Genomic DNA, 23,698 nt, shown 5'->3' with positions numbered 1-23,698 from the left:
ATTTATAACAGATTAACAGAACAAGGGGACAGCAACTCACCAATAAGTCTGTTGTCTTTTGAATAGACTGATAAAGAATCATAGTCACAAAGTGTTTCTGGCTCTAAATCAAAGTGGGAAAAACGAAGCAATATATGATTTCCTTCTGGTACAAGTAGAGTCCATACACACAATCTGGAATGATAGATTTGTTCCTGCTGACAAAAACTACAATAAAAAACAACCACACAGGTACCAGGAAGAGTTTCTGGACAAGGTTTCTGTATTGTCTACTCACTGGTGGTTTTGATAGAACTGTTTGAGACTTCCAGGAAAATGTAATTCTCCTTCACTGTTTGGCAGTTTGCCATCCTGAACATCACAAAACGCTGCATTGCAGAGTAAAAACAAAATAAGAAGAATGCACTTGCAATCATCTGTTACAACAAAGAGCTCAAATATTTAGAGAACATTGTGAGACTCAAGACTGCTCAGCAGTACATCGTTACTGATGGCAGAATGATGCTGGGTCTTTCCTGTCTTCTCTCTTTTATTTAAAATTAAAGCAAGCCATTTTTAAAGCACGGAATTTGGAGGCAAAAACCAAGCACTGCCAGTGCCCTATCATATTTTACTGTAAAAAATGGTAGTGCTTGCTTTTTACCTTGAATAAACTATTTGCTAAATTAAGATTTTGGTAAAAGTATTTTTCAGGGACAAAAAATGCATATCACAAGACATAAGTATTCATTGCTGTCCATTTTGAATAGTGTTCTTAGCTATATTACAGTAGGATACTTCTGTAACAGTACAACATGGTATTGGAAGAAGCAAAAGCTTTTCTGTCGAGACAGCTGCTAAAAACTACAACTACTTACAAAAATTGCCTCCTCTTGCCTTTCTTTCTCCTTACCAAGGTAAGCTAGTAAGACATTTATCAACAATTTACAGGAAAAAAAAAAAAAAGTCATATTTTAAAGATTATCTTACCTAAATTGTCCTAGGAAGACCAGTAAAAATTTTCAAAGAGACAAAGATAGCACATAGACCCAATGCTCATTGGTCTAAACAAGTCTATGCAAACTGACTGCGTGCCTAAGCTTATTTGTCATCTGAGAAATTTCTAGATAGTAAAAACTGAAATTCTAAGATCTAGTTCACAGGAGTTACTATTATGCTTATGTGAACTTGTATCTAGTTGAACAATGCCCGAAAAGAACATAAACATGACAATCAAAATAAAACTTCAATTGTAAAACTAATTATATTCATATATGTTGGTTTTAGTTATTTTTAGTTTTTATTTTGTTTTATACATTTAATTCACAGAAACGGACATCAGACAAGTAGATTCATCATAAACTGCTCAGAAGTACTATCAATTTATCTCATACTTTCTGTTTAGAAAATATTATACATACAGAATCAACCTCACTAACTGGATTTCTTGCATTGCTTCAGGCTCTGTTCTATATTTTTCCCATAAATCCTAATTACATTTCAATAAAAATATTGCTTTTCAGAAGTAGCTGTCTTAAGGAAAATTCCTTTTTGAAGTATTCAGCACGTAAGTAGTATCCTACATAAGTGTTTTTTTTTCTCTTACCAAGCCAGAAGAAAAAAGTGTATTTTTAAAGTATGCATTTTAAAGTGCATTGATGAGTCATGCTATAAATGTTTCTTCCTTCATGGATTATATATCAGACTATTCAGGGAGAAGGCTGGTTATGCTCTAAAAGAGATAAAAGATTCTGAAAAAATACTGTACTCACGTGTAGAACTTCTCATTTTCAGGTCTAATAAGGGAGGAAGGGGGTGAAAAAAGAAGAATATATTACTGTAGTTTTGTATTCACAACATACACTCTATTTTTAACAGTGTGAAATTGTAAGTTTATACAGCTAGCACTGATGCAAATTTGAATGCTTCCTGGGGACATAGTACCTACAGTAAACTAGGCTTGGAACTAAAACAAAATTGCAAGTTCAGGCAATGCTAATTTCAGAATAAACAATTCTAGAGCAACCACTGCTAGAATTAACCACACATTTATAGGCCACTGCTCAATCTGAGCAGCACTCCGTACATATGTGTTGAGTACATATGATACACTTCAGGGAAGGATATCCAACTGCTCCCATCAAATCAGGGACACAGACATTGAACCTGACAGCAGTTACAGTCCAGATTATTTGCACCAGTGCAACAGCGTAAAAGAGTGGCAAGTGAATCTAGGAAAATGTTATTTTTTTTCCTCACCATAGTTTTTTAAACCATCGATTAACAAAACCTCTCAAACACACCTCTTCAGTTTTCCAATTCTCCACGTACATTTTAATACAATCTCCTTTATCTTTTAAAGAACATAGCTCAAACTGGAAGAAAATATTAATTCAGACTCTTAATGCTCTGAGTGAAGTTAACACCTAGACATAATGTTATTTATATCTCCAGCTGCATGACTTTGGAAGTGATTGATAATTTTCATGCTGCTCAGCTGTACAGAGGACATGTAGCCTTTTGGGCAGAGTAAGCAGGAATGCTTGTGAGAGCGTGACTTTTCCCCATATAGTCAAATACCCAATATACACATGGAATTTCAGACACATTCAACTGTGTGTTGAATTCAATTTCCACTTAAAACCAAAAATACCAGGCTAAGTGGCTAGCTGGATAAAAGGACCATCCTTAAAGGTAATATATGAGTAAGTAATAATAAATAAATACATATATCTTCCAGGTAGAAGACAAAGTGGAAGAGAAACAATCGTTTACAATAATCTCAATTTGGTTTTGGCAATTACCAATCAGTACCATCTACTTAAAAAGCTATAATCTACTCAAAAGCTATAATACTTTGACAGGAATCATGGAATACTGTATCTTGAAAAAGATAAATGAAATGTAGTTATGAGACAGAAGAGTTGTCACAAGTGAGAGAGAAATTACTGTGGAGACTTAATACCAGCACTCATATTTTCTTGAATCCAGGAAAGCACCGCACTGAGGTCTGTGAATATTCCTGGTGATCCTCTTTCATAATATTTCTTCTTCTCATTACCTATCCAGCCACGAGCACATCCCATCCCCCAGGAGATCACACCAGCGAGAATCCAGGCACCGTGCTTACGTCGGCACAAAAGAGGGCCCCCTGAGTCTCCCTGTAAGAATCAATTTTATCATTTTATCAATTTTATCTCACTTCCTTCCAAGGCAAAACTTTCTAACTTCCTCCATACTGTGTTAGCAGCATTCACTAATCAATGTTTATCAAGTTTTCTCAAGTTAGAAAACTCTATGCATTACTGCACCAGGATACACTGTGAAATTGCTGTCAGACATCATGCAATTCACACAATAATTAAAATAGGATCATGTAATTAATTGCATTCCTCCATGCAGAACATTTCCAAGAATTCACACATCAAAAAAAAATACACTCCAAATATCATAACGTGCAGTATATTTATTCACTTAGGAGCACAGAGCCTTGAGCTTCAGAGAAATACTTGTAAGTAGACAAGGCCCTCTGTTCAGCTGACCTGACAGGCATCTTTTCCTCCATCTGGAAATCCAGCACACATTATAGTGTCACCTTGGATGGGTTTCTTTAAAGATGACAAAGCTCTTGAACATTCATTCCTATTCAGAATTGGTAGATTTACTTCATATAAAACTTGAGGGAGTACTCCATCTGAAACACACAAAAAAAAAAATGTTCATAAGAAATGCTGAGAGATGAACTTAATGTCACCGCTAATACACAAAGAAAAACACACTGGAAACGTGCTCTGGGCCATTTTATGTTTACAAGTATGTTTTGATAAACATCCAGCTTCACATACATAAGCAATTTTACTTGAATAAACTTCAAAGTGTCTCTAACATGAAATACGGGTCCGTGTACTCTAGTGATCCATCTTGAGGTAATTCACAGGTAGACATAAAAGCTAGCAAAGATCCCATTTTGAGATTACAATTCTTAGGACTACTTTATCATTTCTTCTCGGCTGTCTATAGCATATGCAAAGAAGCTCTTAGCTTCAGAAATAAGCTAACACAGCATGTTGGGACAGACATAATTTTCAAGTAAATATCTGAAACCAAACAATATGGTAAGAGAATGTTTGCTCATCTGAAAATAACTACCTGCTACACAGATACAAAGTTGCTATACAAGTCCTTGCCCATTGGCACAAACAAAGGAAGCAAAGACTGACACAGCCAGTGTCAATGAAACTAGAATGGCTGAGAACAATTCCAGTGACTTACTCTCATTCAAACGTCCCCAGCCACAAGTAGTACAGATATATCCTGCTTCAAACTTTTCACCTGGATCAGGAAGACATGCTGGCAAAACTGACGAACCTGTCACACATGGACATGAAGTTTCTTGATAAATATTTGAAAAAGCATCAACAAAAGAGCACTTTATTTTTCATCTAGTTCTTTAAAACTTATTATTTTTGTGGTGTCTGAAATATTAATCAGGCATTTGACAATTTATCCTTACTTTTTCTTCTTCACATTTCCCATATTTAACTATGGTCTTACTGAAGTTGAAGGCTCCATCTAGCTTCAGAAGGGCAATGTCGTAGTTCATCGGCCTTCTGGGGTCAAAGTTTGGATGCTTAATGACATATTTAACAGGGAGTGTCTGCTCTCCATTCTCCCTGATCCTCAAATCATGCTCTCCTGCAGTGACATTCAAATACTCAAGCATGTTCCTGCAGAAGAGCAAAATAAAAATTCAACTATAGAATCTTCAAAATGAAAGTAAAAATGTTTATAAGCAGAGAAGTTATTACTACTGATACTTAATACCTTTCATCTTCAGATTTTAAAGCATTTAAGAACCACAGTCAATATGCAAGCCCTACAGTAGAAACAGAGAGAAAAGGACCAAGGGAAATACATTTTGCCACACTCCTGACTGTGTTTAAGTGGTTCACTAAAGAACCAGCTCCTATTCTTGTGTTTAAAAATGTTTGATCACACTGCATTTTCAGAGGATGGAAAATTTGAGTATAGGGAAGTACAAAAATAAAATAATACCACTTCTCTAGCATTCTCTGTTTATGTCTTAAATTGTAGAGAATCCTGCTTCAGGATTCCTAGTACCAAATCAAAACGTACAGCAAGGAAACAAATAAGCAAAACAATCATGATGAATTTGCTATTCTATTTCAAATTTATTCACCAATGTGATGAATTACTTTTGTGTCAGGAGGTTTTATGCTGATTCAGGTACTGCCAGTCCTTCTGTAGTTAATCAAAACTCTCCAGTTATTATTGGCTAATTTAATCAAGATGTGGTCACATACTATTTCTGAGACAGACCAAATGTAAAATTCTAAGTGATCCATTAATACAAAGATTCAGTAATAACTGCCAGGGAATTAGAATGCAAAATCTCAGAATCTCTGTGAAGCCACAACAGAATCAGGACTGAAGCCTTGTGTTTTCTTTTTGTTTTTCATCTAAGGCCGAATGTCATTAATGTCATCAGCATGCAATCAGTACTGTGTCCATTCACCATGTAATTGCACCTACGGTGCTAGATGCTACCTCTGAAAAAAAAATATTGCAATCACCTGATAATTATTATTAGGTTATATCAATATTAGATTTTTACCTACTCTTCCAAAACCAGTCTTCATCTCACTTTGTAAGGTTTTTTTATTCTCACTTTTGAAACGTTCAAAGGTTGTTTTTTTTTTTTGTTTTTTTTTTCTTCCCTTCTTGTTAAAACATGGAAAATATTGGTTACACATGAAAGAGAAGTAACCTGGAAGCAATCTCCACAGAAAGATGCTAGAGCACACACACTTTCATAATCAATGTTTTTCTGCACCTGCAACCTGCTCCTGAAATATCACATCCATACCTGTCTAAGATACAGTGAGCTGCTGTGACCACCCACTGAGCAGAAACAATGGTGCCTCCACAGAAATGCTTCTGTCTTCGTTTCAAGGAAACCTGTGTCACATAAAGAAGACTTTGCAGATTCACATAGCTAACGTACATGCTGCACTTCAAGCAAAGATGCTTTCACAGTACTCCTACTTTCCTTGAGGACTAAATGATGCTAAACCTTGCTGTTTTACTTGTCTATGACTTAGTACCTAGATAAAAGCATCATACATATAAAAAATGCCAATTCACTGACTTATTCAGCATGCTGTAAAGGCTACTGGCTTGTCAAGAATTTTTCCTGTGTAGGTCACTGGGAGCACCGCAGAGCCCTTGACATCTATTCCATAATCTTTATTCAGTTTGTAAGCTTAAATCACCAAGCACCATGAGGTACCCTATCTTCCAAAGTGCAAATCCATGATGCCTGACAATGGTTATGGATGTTGGGGTATCCTATTTCTGAGCAGTTTCGCCCATGCAACTTTACATAGACTAATCTAAAGAGGCTCTTTCAGAATTACTGATAAACAAAATAATAAACAATATACAAAGGTTTCTTAGACAGCAGGACAGATTCATGTCCTCTCAGCCTGCTTCACTGCTTTTCATAAATGTAGGGTGGAGCTCAACAATATGTCATTAAATGTCAGTAAGCACAAAGTATACCAGTTTTCTTTTGTCATTTCTATGAATATGAAGAAAGAAAGGACTGAAGGTAAATAAAACCACATTTGCTTGTGCAAACCTGCCATGGATGTGAGCCTTGTTTCACCTGGCTCCCCCCAACAATCCGAGTGAAAAGGTTAAGGTAACTCCATGGATTTGTCTCATGAACTTTCTGCCCACACTTAGGATCTGAGGGATAGAAGGGGAAAAACAAGGAACGATTTATTTTGGGTTGATGCTTTTCTACTTTTTAGCAGCATAAAATTGGAAGGCATGGCCTGGCACAGAGGCACTAATGTACAACGTGTACATTTTGTACACTAATGTACATTTGTGTACAATTACACAAATTAATAAATCTTAATGAAGGAAATGGAACAATTGCAATCATTAATTGTGCCAAAAAGAAGTATGCTCTGGATTGTGAGATATAAGACAATATAAGAGAAGACTCACTGTATTTTGTTTGCAGCTCATGGGTAACATGCTAAACCTGGACCTTCATTAACTTGCTACTAATTTGAGAGTATTTAATTTTATTTACTTAGTTATAAATCACATTTATTTAATTTTATTAATTTTGAATCATCAAGGAATCTGACAAAAGCTGCATAAGAATTACTTATTAAAAGATAACTTTCAGTTACAGACTTGGATCTGGACAAAAGCAAACAATCAAAACCAGACAAGTTATTCTAATGCTACCTTGTGCCTAGATGTACAAGCTCTCAGGGTTAAAACCCTACTAAGTGAAACTAACACAGCTTCTTTATTTCAGCATTAACTCCTTTGCTTTTCACTGCATATGAACAAAAGCTTTAGTACTTAGAAAATTCTTAAAAGTTAGATGTGAAATTTTGATCCTACCTTTCTGAAGAACAAATGGTACAGCATGAAACTCTGTAATACAAATTATCCCCATCAGGAGTAATGGCAGCTTATCAGGGGCAACGTGCATCTTGGGGTGCTAAGTGATGAAGTGAAAACAAGGAGAGTTTTTATAGAGAAAAAGAAGCCCAACTATTATACCACAGGAGAACAACAACTAATTGAAGCAGAAGTTACTCATTAATCCAGACATAGAGCACTTACCTGGACAAATAAGTTTTCCAAATCTACCAGTGCATGATTCTTTTATAATTCAATACTGGTATTTGCTATAAAATAGTAGCTGAAATCACCCCAGAACTTTTTTTTTTTTTTTTTTTTTCAAGCAAAATGACAGAACCAGAAGTTACCATTGCACGCTCTTCTATCAACACTTGCCCAGGCTAATTTGCACACAGAACACACCTGCATAAAATATCAGTTGCTATTTGCACTGACAATTTTTACAGCTCTTGAACAGACAATACTTTACATTTCCTGTATGCTTTATATTTAGCCAATTTTAAAGACCTCAGAAACATACCAAGAGACGTTGTTGACAGTATGCTGTGTTGTATGAGACAAAGATAACTCCCTGCATCAAAGCATCATTTTACCAAAGGACTGGTGTTTACATCCCATTTTTAAAAGCAATTAAGGAGGACAGGGCTCAGCCTTTTAAAAATATTTCAGCTTTACTAGAGTCAGCAGCACCAGTCACTTTGATGGCTAAGCTCTATTTTTAAAAGCAATTTAAGTGTGAGTCTCTTAGAAGGATATTTGAATCCTGAATAAAGGACACATTTGCAGCTAAATTAAGAAATTTAACAAAACAGAAACTGTAAGTTAAATTACCCTGTGAATTCACCACTTAACACTTTTGTCTCATCAGTTTTAGCAGGTACTGCCTTAGAAATAATTGAATGAAGTGGTAATTACAATCAAAACATTATCCAAGCAATCTTAAGTCCATATGAAATATATAAATATAAACACCAAGAAAGACATTAAAGACATTGATAGAATCAGCAGAACTAACTCTAGATGACAGAAGCAACAAGTTTCATTTGTACCAGAAAGGTAAAAGGATATTTATACCTAGGAGCAAATAAATATTTATACAAGACAGGGAAAATGATATATTTTTTTTTCTTGGTTTGACTGGTTGAGACCCTCAGCTTTCCCTGTCTTCGTAAAAAAGTAATTCAATATTTCCAATTTAAACTATCCCACAAGAAACATAATTTTTATATGGGACATGCATTAAACTTTGAAGACAGAGATACGGGGCGAAAAATACATGCATGATAATATGAGTTTCAATTTTGAACAGTTTCATACACATAACCTATTAAAAATCTGTTTTTTTTCAAGATGCCAACAGGAAAAAGCAAAATATATCTGCTTTTAAAATAACTTGCAACAGTAATGAAACAGCTTCTCTTTTTGTGGTCATCATCCCAATGGAGAAGACTTATGTTTTTTGACTCTGCTCTGTCTCCCAAAGAAAACTATCTTATACCCAACCCCTCAGCCCCAATCTACTGAATGTGTTCTATTATTTGACCAAGGATTTCACAATGCCTCCTAACCCCAAATCCTGCACCCAACAATCATTTATGTATTTATTCAGTTCTAGGGTTTTGTTGTTCTTCTCCTCTGCCAGTCAGAGGAAACAGAAACAAGCTTTTACCCTGACTATGCAATTTCATAACAAGCAACCAAATACAAACCCTGTCGTGGAAACTGTTGCTTCTTCTGTTATCGATATAGAGAAATTCTTAAGATAGCAGTTTTTGTACTGGTTATGCAGCAATCCTTAATTCTGCAACTTCTGAAACCTGCATCACCAACATTGTTCCAGACAGACAAGACAAGCTGTATTCAAAAACTTTGAAGGCTGCTTTCTATTATTTATTCCTTTGTGGAAAAAAAAAAAAAAAAAAAAAAAAAAAGTCCCTATCCCCAAAATCAGTTCTTTGCACTGTTGAGCTCTCTGGTTATCCACCACAATGACATCTCTTGGAATTATGCCATCCAACAGGATGATATAAAAAAAAGAAGAAACAATCTCAGCATTTAAGTGGCACTGTGCAAACTTTACCTGTCACATTACCAATGAGAAATAGGAACATCCAGCCCACTGGCAAACAGAGAAACAATCAGCTCATTTCAAATTTATGACAGCAAGGCAACACTTATTGTGCAGCAGCCAAAAAGGTCAGAAAGAAAAAGCACAGAATGGCATGTTCTGTACAACCTGCCCTTCATCTGGGATGACAAAACAGGAGTGCAGCCTTTCTTGTCTAACTATTCTTTGCTTTCCTCTTTCACTACTGATTTATCTTTCTCCTTCTGAAGCAGTTATCTTTATACTGGGTGCACAGACAGGCACCAATGACTTAATCTACTTTTCTCACTGGCTAGCTGCTGTTGCTCCTAAAACTTGCAGCTTCGGCAGGCAGCACCGCCAGCATCGTTCCTGAAAGGAAGGCAAAGGTCAGATCTCAGACTTCATCTCTATCCACGCATGTGCTCTGCATCCCAGTGCAGAGCTACCTACATATCCTGTTAGCATCCTGTATCTTCACAGTAAGACCAGTCAAAGCCACTAAATCACCTGCTTTCCGGAATTACTATGTGCTTAAAAACTAGATTTGATCCCCATTTTAGCAGGTAGATCCAGTCCCTAGCCACAGAATAACAGCACAAATCAATAACATTCGTTCTGTCCTGTCTCTTCTTTTGCTGTACATTTAATTTACAAACATTTTAGTCTCCATAGGACGCTTAATGCTGTAGAAATGTATATAGCTACTTCTTCCTATGAGGTTATTAAACAAAAAAAGTACAAATAAGTTTAAGACTGGAAGAAGGCAAAGAATATAGATAACATTCATCATCAGAACCTTCCAGAATGCTTGCTCAGTTCTTCTGGTCTGGGGGGGGGGGGGGGGGGGGTTGGGGACTGGTAGGAGGGAATGTAGGCTGCTGTTCAATTAAGGTCAGTGGACCACTGACACGACCAAACTGAAAAATTTAAATATATAAATACATTTCAGAAGTTATTATATTCTGACTAGAAAAGTTGTTTCATGTTGTTTCATCCATCCAAGAAGAAAGGTGGAAAATAACAATGACAACGTGAAGTTTAAGAGAATAAGAGATAAGGAGTGAAGGATGGAGGATGAGGATGGTAACACATAAGCAGCAAATGCTGGTTAGTAATTAACCTCTTAGAAGTTCACTAGAAAAGAAATATTTAAATAGGAGATTTGTTTTATTTGAAAACACTGGCTTGTGCTTTTAAGGGTCACTGATCATCTGAACTGTTTGCAAGGTCACTGCTTGAAAACTGGAAAACTTGTTCGATAAAATTAACAATTTTGTATTTTGAAAATTATATGGTTTAAATATTAAACTTCATAAATGTTATCATTCGTGTATTCCATTTATGAATCCAGTAGTTCTTAACTGAAAACAGAACCAAATGTTTTAATTAAGGTTTAATAGGAAATAAATGTATTTCAACTTTCCAAACTAATTTTTCAGCATTTTTAGCCTACTGTAATTCCAATTACTTGATTCAAATCATGCTTCAGTCTGATGTAACAACAAAATCAAGTTTAACTCTCATTATTCCATTATTGCCTAACATTTCCCCAAAGTGAAAGTAATTTAGATGCATATAAAAGACACCGCATGTAACCAGCGCAACAACAGTCACTTCATTTTTAAAGTGCATAAAAACAGAAACTACACACAAATCCCCACACGTGAACAGTTAACTTTTTGTTCACTTTTTCAGACAAAATCTTCATCTTACTTCAGATAGCAATGTATTGAAAAGCTGAAGGAGTTCTGTCCTTGAAATCATCCATTCATAGAGTCAAAACGTTCAGTAATTCATCTACTCACAAACATCTTTTCTCCTCTGCCTCCACAAATTATGTCTCATCTCAGAGGAGAACCATGCTACTCTGCCATGTTATTATACCTTCAGCTGGGATTTACATGGCTGGGATTGCTCCTAGTTCAGCTATTTTATGATTTATGATTATAGCTAAGCTTGGCAAACATTGCTGAAAAGATCTTCAAAGTAAAATTTTGCTAAATAATGCTCATAATGCTATCAACTCCTTTTCCAGAAAGATTCATACCCATGTTTTTTCAGTTAGAACATTTTTAGGAAGCCAGATTTTGACTGAAAATTAAGCAAATAAATATTTATAAAAAATGGCCAGAGGTAGAAGTGTTCAGCAAGGACCATCCTGACAATTCTGAATCTATTAACAAAAACAGTGCTGATAATGGATTGCTACTCTATGAAGGACAAACTGTTAAAAACACACAAGGCAAATTCTTCACAAGTGATGAGTATGTTCCCATTGTGCTTGTAGGTTCACAGTTGCTTTAAACCAACCCAAGTTCAGGCTGCTACCAAAAACACATCTGTGCCAATCTCCAAAAAAGCCCCTGTTGCTACTATTCCCCTTGCACTAGCCCCAGTTCTGATCAGGCTGTGTGGAGAGCTGAATACTCTTCTTTTTTTTTTACGTAGCTGCATTTGATTTTATAGCTGGATTGACTTCTTGATTAAAGCTGTTACTCAAAAAATGAATGCTTGTGCCAACGCAAAGGAGGAGGAATGAATGCATGCATTAAACAGATCAGTTCATTCTTTCTGATTGCAACCTCCATAATTAAGAATACCTAAACCAACCATGAAACTGAAGCCAGACTGGACTTTAGACATGATATTGTCCTAAAACCAGACTTAGTTTTCAGTTCTGTTCTAAGCTTTGCCATGACCACCTATCTGGTTCTGATTAATAAACACGTCTGAGCTGAACATTCTGTGATATTTAACTCTCAACTACCACACTCTGGGAACTAAGTTCTTTTTCTCAGAGCATAAAGATCCCTGAAAGGGCAAAGCATCTTAAATTTTTAGCAGCATAACAAAAGTTACAGGGCACGGCCACCCTGTATCTCCATAGCTCCTACATGGTAGTTGCTACAACCTCTGCACAGCTTACACCCACTCCTCATCCTCCCAAGTATTAGTCAGCCCAATATATCAAATTCCCTTAGATACAGACTACTTCCTAAGACTTTGTGCTTTCATAATTTCCTCCCCCGCTACCACTGTGCTCCCATTACAGCCTTAAGCACAACTGAAAGGGCCAGTGTTCTTGCCTCACAGAGAGGCATTTAGTTATTTTTTATTGCTTCTAATTAACTAAGGCAAGGACTCGGAGGGAGCAGTAAAACAAGAAAGGCTGGCTTTTGATAGTGTTTTTACTTTAACTTGCTACACCCTTCTAAATTCTTAAGTTGACCTGTCAAGGCACAAAACAAAGTGTAAAATAGCAAGAATGTTCGAAAGAGTGCTTGGTAAAATAAAAACCCACAGAAGCGACCCAAAACGTTATTTCCCTGGAACATTTAGTCTTTATTTCAAACTTCTGGATATGCATCAAAATCTATTTGAGTTTCCTATGCAAAGAAAAAGTGCAACTTCAAAAGAAATTGCATTAAGCTCTTTTTCATTATACAAAGCAAAGCAGAATAGTTGCTATACTAGTGAAAAGTGACTGGAGACCAAAAGAAACAACACTTGCTAGCATTTTCCCACTTTTCACAGTAGCTCTGTTATTCCTGCTCTCAGAACTCAGCAGTGTAAGAGTATTGTAGATGTACGCTCAGTTATTTGTATCTATAATGGATAATGCCGTGAAATACATTTTCCCTCTGCAGCTAAGCCTTCTAACTGATGATGATTTTATCCTTCAGAGTAAACAAGATCAAAACCAATCAAGATGAACGATGTCAACAAATGCAAAAACACTGCAGACTATAAAAAGCATGACATGTTAAGAAAGAGGCCAAAGCTTTCCTTGGATAAAGTCCAGCCTTAGACCTAGAGCATAACTGATTAATTGGTAAAGGACAAATGAAGAAAGATAAAGGGAACAAAATTGGGTTTAGCTTAAGTATTTGGCCAGAGTATCTCAAAATGCTTCATAAGAAAAGATCAATACTACCCTTTTTATCTAAGGAAAGACTGCCGTATGTACTAAGGAAATCAGTGCTGGTCAGAAGTACCTTAGTTGCTTAGCTCCCAGACATAGAGCATCCCCTTGCAAATGTATTGTTACTAATGAAATAAGTAGTCGAAGAACAGTGGAAGCTCCTCAGTTTAAACATAAAACAAATGTAGGAACACTAAAGCATTAGTTTCATGCAACTGTACTACCATATGCTGAGATAACATACCAGCTTTTACTGATTTTTTTTGTTTTGTTTTTCTTCCTCTGCAGGCATTTAGAACTTATACTTAGCACCATCTCATATCCAAAAGAACAAAGCCTGAAACGCAATGAACCTGAGCTCACGATGCCTGGTACCACAGTTATTATGAGCACAAAGGGCACGGGGCATCTCCCCACTCAGCAGGCATCTCAACTACCAGAGATAAATGGTTGACACTGAAGAAACAGGCCCTCCATTCCCACCAGCTGTCTTAGTCTGCAGTTTTGCAGACATACAACAGAGCGAGGCCTAAATGGAATTAGTCTCATTAAATTGCACATTAATCTCATTAAATTGATGCATGACAGACATATCATCCAAAATAAAGCCAACAAGTAACTTGATTTTCAGAGATCATAGTGAACACACATTCTAGTGTCTGATTTTAACACTTGGGAAAAGCAGTTACAGCAGTACAGTGCTAAGAAATATACTTAAAATATATGACTATTCCATCTGATTGAAACAGCAATTAGATAAATTCTTGCATATTTTTTTCAGAAACATACTAAAGAAATGTGTAGCACATTAGCGTGGATACGCTGCCAGTGTGATGTCTGTACTTCACATCACATCAACACAAGGACTTTTACATCCTTGTTTTGATGTGATGGACCACACTCCATGTTCCTGTTAAGTCCAATATACTAAGTCTAACACTCAGTATCATTGTGCAGCTAATTTCATTGAGGATATCACTGCTTTACCAGTGCAGAGGTGAAACCAAGGCCAGCTGATATGGTATTAGAGATGAAAGATTTGTCAAAGTAGCTTAAAATTCCAGGAGCAAGAAATCTCAAAGTAATCCATGTATTTGCTCTTGAGCAGTTGATGAGACAGCTTCCACCATTGCAGAAAAGCAGCACATAACCATGGTCTACCTGCTTTTGGCCATGTTTGGTCTCTGTGGCTTAATAGCTTATTTTAAGGACCCAGTATGCAATGCAGCCAGCACAGGAAGAAGCAGAGAACAGCCTGCAGCTACTGGTTTAGAGCAAGAGGTCCAGAGAAAAAAAAAAAAAAAAAAAAAAAAGAGAGAGAGAAAAAAGAGAAAGGCGAAAGAAGCATGCTGAGAAAACTTTTTGTGCCAGAACTGTAGGAAGGTGGATTTTAAAATTTTAGGGGTAATTTACAGACTGAAATGAGAGCAGTGGAAAGCAGGGTGGTGGTTTTGTTTGTTGTTTTGTTGTGGGGGGACACATGAGGTTTTTATTTTATTATTATTATTTGTTCAGTGAAAAATGGCAGAAATTATAGTCCCTATCTTTAAATAGGGAAACAGAGACAGAAAAACCAGAGAATAAATTTTTAACAGAGCCAGTAGAAAGTTCTGTTTTTACCTTACACTATCATAGCAACACAGGAATAGAGGAAGTACAAGGAAGGTCAGCCAAAGCCCAAGCAGGCATTATAGTAGAGATGTGAAAAGTTAATAAAAACAATGGTAAGACATAAATAAACAATTTTATATTTTAATTAAAACAGCTCCCTTCAGAAGCATCTGCATTCATATTTATTGCTCTAGCTTCCATACATTAATACATACACAGTAATCTATCTCTATTGAAACTAAAGAAGGAAGCAGTGTGTTCTGGCTTCAGCTCTGCCATAAGGTGGCAGAGCAACACCATTTCTGTCATAGGTGTAGTTGAGCTACATCTGACAGTCTGATAGTTGCTGCAAACATGCAGCTATGAAAGTATTCGTAGAAAAAAAGTTGTTTCCCTCCTGTACTGCTATTGGTTGTGCAAGACAAACCTCATTTAAATCCAGTGAAATATCTAAAGTCATGTCAGACTGATCAAAAGTCTTGTTCATAATCCTCTTAACAGACTTTCAAAGAGTCAGTTCTGAACTGTTTCCATGACAGCAGAGTGAACTTGAAGAAAAGCAAGAAGCCCAAAATGCTGTCTAAAAGGAAAATTACTACAAAGAACAGTGACACAATCAACACAGCTCTTCCTACATAATTTTTGTATGGCTTTGCCAGTTTTTTTATCTTAACCATGCTCACTGTAAGTGACCGTCGTTTCTGAACCGTTTCTCCCCTTGACAAATCTAAGCAGGATTCATCCTAGCACATAGATAATCCTAGCATGTGGATATGCACTGATACAGCATTGTCCAAGTTTTCTGGAACTGTTTAAATTTTAGCTAGCTTAAAATTCCCTAACTGGGTTAACATGCTTACTTTCCCACTTCCGTAACTAGCCCTCTGCCTCCAGGAAGCAAAGAAGTGCAAGCTGCTTCTACCACTACAAGCACCTGCAGTATTTTCTGCCACAGGGCATTCACTGCTTAGGTATTATCAACCAGCAATGGAACTACTAGTTCTCACTTTTAGTGCAACATGCTGCACTACAGTACATACCACATGGAAGGATTAAAGAGGCGAAGTCCAAACCCTTCTAATGAAGCTAAGGAGACAGATCCCCCGTCTCTGCAGTAGCAGATGTAGCTATGAGTACAAAAAGGGAAATTAGAAGTCTGTCTTACAAGATATTAAGCATTTTAAGTGTTTTTGGATATGGAAACACAAAAACGGAGGTCTTTGCAAAAAGAATTGTGGAGAGATGAGGCAAGAAGAACCAGCAGAAAGAACTCGTATCTGGGATGAAGTCCAGCTCCCTGCTTTTAGAACAGGCAGAGCTGAGACTTCAGGTCTGTTACACACTGTGTAAGTGTCTTAATGAATGTCTTAATGAATTCAAGACAAACAGTGGTCTTTCTTTGGAAAGAGGAGCTTAGGGAACACTAGAAAAAGCATTTGAGTATGCTGAGGCTGCTGAACAGCCAGTAAATACAGAGAGCTTCTATCAAATACTATGGGTGCAATATGAAAGAGCTAAATAATGCAGTTACTAAAATGTTTTGTACACCAGAAGTGTGATCATGCATGCTGTGAAGAGATGACATGGATGTACAGCCATTCCATCTCAACCCCGCTTTGGAGGGGGGTGAATTTCAGCTGTCTCAGCAGGATTTGGCAGATCTAAGAGTTCGAGGGATTAAATTGCTGCCATCGTATCTGCAATGACAGGCCAGAACAAGCTCCAAGCAGCACATAGCAACAAAATGATCATAGGAGATTCTTAATAGCTTAATAAAATTAACTTTAAAGGAGGTTCCAGTGCTGAGATGAGACTTTAGTATGATAAAAACTGAACCACATCACTGGTCAATTCTGTTAAAGCAGTCAAAAACTGAAGGTCTTTAATGAACATCACAATGCTACAAAAAACACATTATGTTCAAAGTAGCATTTGCCTTTAATCAGCAGATGTGTGATATTCCACACAATCAGCAATAGTTTATGCAGCAAAATTCTTTCTACACAGAACAATTGAAATATAGGCCATCTAAGGCTTAATGTCAACTCTGTCTTCCACTTACAATATTTCTGGAATAATGCTATGTGGCAGTAGGAGACCAGTCTGTACATTTATTGCAAGCTCAAAATGTGAATTCAACCAATACAGAAGCAGTTTTCAACTAGAATAAGCAACTTTTATTCTTAAGTTGATCTTAAGGAAATAAAAACTAGGAGATAGAACAAAAACACCCACAAATTCTGTACATGCTCGACTGCTTCATTGCCATGGGGTCTGCCATACATTTGTGAGCAGCACCATGCTGATCATGCAAGATCTCTGGCCAATTCTACAAAAAATAAATAAATAAATAAATAATAAATAAAAATTAGTCGGCCACAAATACTAACTCGCTACAGATAAACAGCTGAAAAACACTGAGTGGCAATGTGTTTCTTTCACAACTTTGTACACAATGCAACCCTTTTCATGTAGGAAAGTGCCATGTCAATCCCCTAGAACACTGCAGCTCACAAATACTGCAGAATACTGTAGTTTCGTGCCACTACATGCTAGGTTACATTGAATTACAATACATCTCTTCCTGCAGTGTTCCTTGCCCTAATGCAATATGCATAGGGTTAGAACACTAATTCATGATTCATGAACTTTCTGCCTTTGTCAGAACAGAGGTCAGAGGTAAACTATAGCTTTTGCTATTTTCTCATTCAACAAAGAATGAGTATATATGTATATATATATCACTCCAACTGTGTGTACACATGTGGGAATGGATGGATGAATGGAAATGGGATAGGCTAGATAAACCTGTAACCTAAGTATAGCAAATTTCAGTGAGGCACATCTTAAGCTCCAGAGTAAGCAAAAACAAACAAACAAAAATTCCTGACACTGAAATCATATGGAGTTGAAAACAGAAGATGTACCAGGGCAGTGGGCTAAACATCAGAAGACAGCCAATGAAGGCACTGCCACTGACATTAAGTAGATAAGGCAACCCCATCAGGTTAGCAGATTTTGCATGCTTTTCTCCACCAAAAACACATGCAGATTTTGCATGCTTTTCTCCACCAAAACAAACAGAGCCATTTTCTTCCCACGGTGTTTTGACTATTTTAGAGTTCTTCCATGCACCTAATATATTCTTTGGAGTCCTGAGCTGTTGCCATGTAAAATAAATCAAACCAAAAGGTTTCTGTAGTTTCAGGCCCTCATCTCACCTTGCCAGAAGGATTCCAAATTTTAGACAATGAAGAGTTAATAATTCAACTAGTGTCCAGCATTTTCATTGTTACAGGCAGTACAGAATCAGGCAAGAAACTACTGGTTACTTAGCAGGTGTGTTCACTGTGAGTCATTTCTAAACCCAAGACAAATCTGTGTGTTTGACACTGCTATGCCAAAAAGCCTATCCCATGGACTGGATGTAACACTGAGAACAAGAAATTTCCAGTTACATTCCAGTTTTCTGTGCTTTCACAGACCTTCACTTGTGAGCTGCGTTTAGCCTAGATTCTTCTGCTTCCTAGAAAAATAAGCTTGAAATCCACAAAGCAACTGTTTTAACTTCACAAATGCGGAAAAAACATTGAGAACAGGATCTAGAAACACTTCAGCTTAAAGACTTCTTAAAATTGAGATATTTTTTTTTTTAGTTACCCTCATTCATTTCTCACATACTCATGTTGAAATATCTAAAGTTTCCTGTACAAAACCCTATTATTAAACGATACAGTTAAATACTGCCAGAATTTCATCTCTCAGAATTAACTTTGCACGAGTGGCTAAATTAACTTAGAATCAGAGAAAAGAAAAAAAAAAAAAAAATTCAGAAACACTGTAATATCACTCTTCACAGAATCACAAAATTTCTAGGTTGGAAGAGACCTCAAGATCATCAAGTCCAACCTCTAACCTAACACTAACAGTCCCCACTAAACCATATCCCTAAGCTCTACATCTAAAGCTCTTGCACTGTTGCACGTCATTTTATACACATTGACCATGTGATCACCCAGAAGCGTCAATATCCTAAACTCTCCAAGCTCAGAGGCTAGTTGTCTTGACTTCTTATCAGAACAATCAAGCCCACAGAAAACTCCATTTTGGAGCTGGAATACTTTGTGTACACAAACTCCCAGCAAGCACTGCAGTCTTCACTAACATGAAGTTCCCTGTAGTAGCTTATGATTCCTTGAGTCATGGAAGATACTTGTAGACTCAATGTTTGCTAAGCAAAGGCATCTGCCGCATTGTGGCTTTAGTCAGCCATCAGCCTCAAACAGCATTTGAGTTGCATTGTTTGCCTGCTTGGTCATTTTTTCTCCCCCCTCTATTGGGAAAATTACCTTTAATCTGAACAATCCTCTTCCCCAAAAAGATGTTTAGCATGTGCATGCACACAAAATCTTGGAAAGAGTTGGCTTTGCCATGTAAAGTATCTGTGATGCAGAATCTGTTTCAAACCTCTCAGAAGACCCTACTCCCTCTTTTGGTTCGTGATCCTGCAGTTGAGATCAGTGGCAGCAAAATCAGGTCTGGCCAAGTTCCACCCTGAAGGCAGGCAGCAGACCTGGAGTTTACAAGAAAACAGTTTTGTAACAACAGGGGCTTGGAGCGACCTCACAAAAACATAAGCAGCTTGGAGCCAGACATCTGAATTTCTTATCTCTGCAGAGCAGGACATTCACAGCCATGCCAGCTGTAAGTATTACCATGTAACAAGAAATGAACAGGTATATGAAACAAAAAAAGAAATACCTATATCAAGGTATCCGACACCAGGGAATTCTGTTACACCAGGGAAGTCAGACAGCCTTAAAAAAGCATTACTACTGCAATGGCTGGTATTTGACAGACATTTTCGAAACAGAGCACACAGTAATTGCCGTTGACATGCAATCAATCTATTATCGCTGCTTACCTAACAGCTTGTGGTGCAACAACAGTCCATTGTATGATCGCTGTTTTAAAATCTCCTTCTTTAGCATGTTGTCTCAATTCAAATGAATTGCCAGTCCTTAAACTCACTGAAGCAACAGCATCTGCAATATCATTATTGGTGTATCAGCACTTTCACTCAGCTTCTGCTTAGATTTATATTTAAATTGCTCTAAAAATTAATTCTAGAATACAGCTTCTACAGAGCTGTAGGAGAAAATAAAACTGAAATGATACACACACACACACGGTGCGCATGTGCAGTTACAAGCTCCCAGGTTGTTTTCGCTAACTGGCAGCAGGAAAACGCCTTTCATGGATTGCAGCTGAACTTGCTACTCTTCTCTCACCTTTCCATTTATTGCTACCTGCTTAAGCATGTAGCAAGTGTTTTTAAAATTCTGATAGCCTCCATGCAGGTTTACTTACTAGTCAAACATTCAAACCCAATGGCAAATAAACTAGAGCCTACATATCTTAATGCAGTCAGAAAAAAGTAGTTCTTATTACTTGCAGCTTTTAATATTTCCAGGCTCTATTAATACTTTCTTATTTAAAATTCAATTGTTTTGGAGCAGAACTTATCAATATTACATGCATCACTGTCTCTATATGCAGTAGCTAATATCATAAAAATACGACGATATGGGTCTAAACTGCATACTACATTTAATATACATATAATGATAAACCACTTAGTTCTGTAAAGCAGTGAAAATCCTCTCATACACCTCGCACTGCAAACATTTAAGACTTTGCTAGAGATAACACTGAAAAACCACTCATACACGTGCTTAGAGTTCACACAAAATAATGAAGTCCTGTATTTTAGAGGATTATTTTTATTTGGAAATACTAAAGTTTGAGCTAGTATTTTAGTCACTAATGACATGGAAATTATTTAATTGAATTTAATTCAAATTGAATTTGAAGTTAGAGCTTTCTGCCAAAATCACAATATGTGAGGTATTGTCCATACAGTGCTAAACTTCAATTTATTAAAAAAATACGGACGGTATAGATGACTTATTGTAGTACCTATAAGGGCAGATATGCATCACTTACAGTCTTCTGAAGCATAACTCTTTCCTAAAGAAGTTAACTGTCAGGTAAGAGAGATCTGGAATCTGTTTCTTACAGTTTCCAAGACCTAATCTTCATAGTCATTCTTTTATTCTAAAGGGAAAAAAAAAAAAAAAAAAAAAAAAAAAAAAAAAAAAGTGAAAGAACAGGGATGTCAGAACATTGCTCTTCTGGTATGCTTATTAATGCATGCAGTTCAAACTGATTCAGCAGTTAAATCTAAGCAGAGTGTACCAATTAACACCACATGTATTCAAGTTACTTTAGTTCCAAGCGATCCCAGCCAGTGCCCAGAAGTCTGTTGATCAAAACCTACTGTACAATCCAAAATTAAATTACAGCCTTTTAAAGTTTTATCTTCCAACAAATACTTTATTTTGGCAGAAGAGAATTAAAAAGCCCAAGAGAAGTCATCCAACAGCAATTTTATTAACGGACTATGATCAATTCCTGCATGAGCAAAACTAGTGTTTGAAATAAAAACAAATTTCATATTTTCCTAGAAAAACAACAGTAGAAATATTTTAAGAGCTGATTCATCATCCAGCTTCCATTTTAACTTGCATTTTCCACTTCTCCTTTGGACAAGTAAATATGCTATATAAGTTGTTTTAAACCAGTTGTATAAAATAACACTTTTTCTAACCATTTCCTTTTTTTATTTTTTTTTTTTTTAAAAAAAAAAAAAAGCTCCCGTGCTTCTTACTTTTAAAAGGTGAAGAAGGCTTTAGAGTCATCTTGGGAAGTAATTTCTGCAATAAGGTTAAAAGGCTTCTTTCCCCTCCTTCACTTTACATCAACATACTGGAGATACTGGTGACAACCTGCGCTTCCCTCACTTCAGTTCTGATGCCCCCAGTAAACTAACAGTTAAACAAATCTATTAACATTTTAACATCTATTAATTTTAATGCTTCAAAGGTCTTCTTTAGAAGATTACTGGCAGACACATGCTTAAGAGTATTTAATTTAACATCATAGCATCAAGTCAGTAGCCCAGAAGTTTCAAGTAATGCTGTGCCCAGGCCAACTTTGTGTTTTCTCCTCAGAACACAGGGTGCTCCTTCATACAACACATAGAAAGGACACCAGACTAGTGCAGTTTTGACACAAGCCAGGTTTCCAACAGTTCGCACAACTTACCATAGGTTTGTATAATTAGCCTTCTAGTAAAGGAGCTATGTTTTGAAGACAATGTTTGTTTCCTCCCTTATTTCCAAAAGTAGTCCCTGATAGAACAGCAAAACAGAAGCCCTAAATAAAAACAGAGCAGAGAAAAACTGGCCATATGTTGTTCTTTATATGCACATGCATGAATATTGAGATGAGACATGCATACACTTCACATTTTGGAAATTTCTTAAATTACTATACTGTGTGCAAATTAGTTTTTGCATTGTAATTAACACAGCTGAGTAATACTTCAAAGAAACAAGACAACTCAAATCTGCTCTGGATTTATCTGTTCTAAATCAAGTTCTGCCAAAGACTATTTTCTGCCAAAGACTATTTCCAAGGAGCGTAAATAGAAGAAAAATAGGCTAGACAACAGAAACTATATGTATTACATGTATAGTTAGTCACATAAAACCTAACAACTAAGAAATAGCACATTACACATCTGGAAGAGATAAGTCAAAAAGTCATTTTTCAGTACACAACTTTTCACATTAAAAAAATCTGTTTTACCTTACAGACAGCTGACCGCACAAAAAAATCACATCAGTATTTTTCTGGTGAACTACATCTCCACAGCCAAACTAAAGACACTGAAGCACTGAACTGATAAAGGACTACATAAAGGAAGTCATGTGCAGTCTATTTATTAGGACAGTTGAGAAGCTCTACAAAACCCTACATCAATTAAACAAATTTGAATGCCAGCTAACACGATATAAATTCCAAAAGAAAAAATTGCTGTCATATCAAAAGAGCTACGCTTGCCAAAAGGCCTGCATTTGAGGACAAATGCTTTAATTAAATGCAGTGTAGTAGAGGAAGCAGTCATTCTGGAAGCCACTGTTTACAAGCCAGCATGGAAGGACATGTCCATTATGTGGAAAAGATAAAGAGGCACATCAGCAAGGAGTTCACCATGGGTCAATTCAACCAAGCTGCTCTTCAGAAGATCTCAGCCTTTTTCTGTTCTCTCCTTGTAGAGAAACACTCATTTGTGCTTCTGCCTTACCTGAAAGCTTGTGTCCATCTCCAGACCAACTTCCTATGGCACCTTATGAAACTGCTGTTGAAGACAGCAAGCAAAGGCGTTGATGAAGATTAAGCAATAGGAAACAAACTAGGCAGACAGACTAACAGATACTTTCAGTTGAAAGCAGTGGCAGCCCATTCTTTCACCAGGATTGGAGGCCCAGGTGGGCTTCTTGTTCCACATCAGAGCCCCAGGTAGTTAATTATTTGCAATGCCTGTGTCTTTTTATGAAAACAGATGCTAAGCACCTGTTCAAAACTCTCCTACCTGGGTTTCTAAGGCAATCTGCATAGGAGCCATTCAATGCTTTCATTGGTGGGAAGAAGAATTAATATATAGATGTCCTGAAAGAGATTTCATGATTTAAATACTATAATCAAGATGCAAGTCA

General features: G+C 36.7%; 1 protein-coding gene across 1 annotated transcript in view; it reads right to left on the bottom strand.

Moving 5' to 3' along the window:
- OVCH2 (ovochymase 2) overlaps window positions 1-23,381 on the bottom strand; it is a 30,200-nt gene extending 6,819 nt beyond the window's left edge. The window contains exons 1-11 of the mRNA XM_035328771.1: window positions 23,287-23,381; window positions 7,429-7,528; window positions 6,641-6,750; window positions 5,867-5,958; window positions 4,534-4,706; window positions 4,252-4,347; window positions 3,522-3,673; window positions 2,945-3,140; window positions 1,752-1,775; window positions 278-368; window positions 41-174 (exon numbers count right to left, since the gene is read on the bottom strand). Of these exons, the coding sequence (XP_035184662.1) occupies window positions 41-174; window positions 278-368; window positions 1,752-1,775; window positions 2,945-3,140; window positions 3,522-3,673; window positions 4,252-4,347; window positions 4,534-4,706; window positions 5,867-5,958; window positions 6,641-6,750; window positions 7,429-7,528; window positions 23,287-23,304 (1,186 nt within the window). The 5' untranslated portion in view covers window positions 23,305-23,381. The remainder of the gene's footprint in view (window positions 1-40; window positions 175-277; window positions 369-1,751; window positions 1,776-2,944; window positions 3,141-3,521; window positions 3,674-4,251; window positions 4,348-4,533; window positions 4,707-5,866; window positions 5,959-6,640; window positions 6,751-7,428; window positions 7,529-23,286) is intronic.
- Between the last annotated feature and the right edge of the window lie 317 nt (window positions 23,382-23,698).

This window comes from Oxyura jamaicensis, chromosome 5 (assembly GCF_011077185.1).
Source record: "Oxyura jamaicensis isolate SHBP4307 breed ruddy duck chromosome 5, BPBGC_Ojam_1.0, whole genome shotgun sequence".
In the NCBI taxonomy this organism is placed as follows: domain Eukaryota; kingdom Metazoa; phylum Chordata; class Aves; order Anseriformes; family Anatidae; genus Oxyura; species Oxyura jamaicensis.
This window is presented reverse-complemented; position numbering and strand designations above follow the sequence as displayed.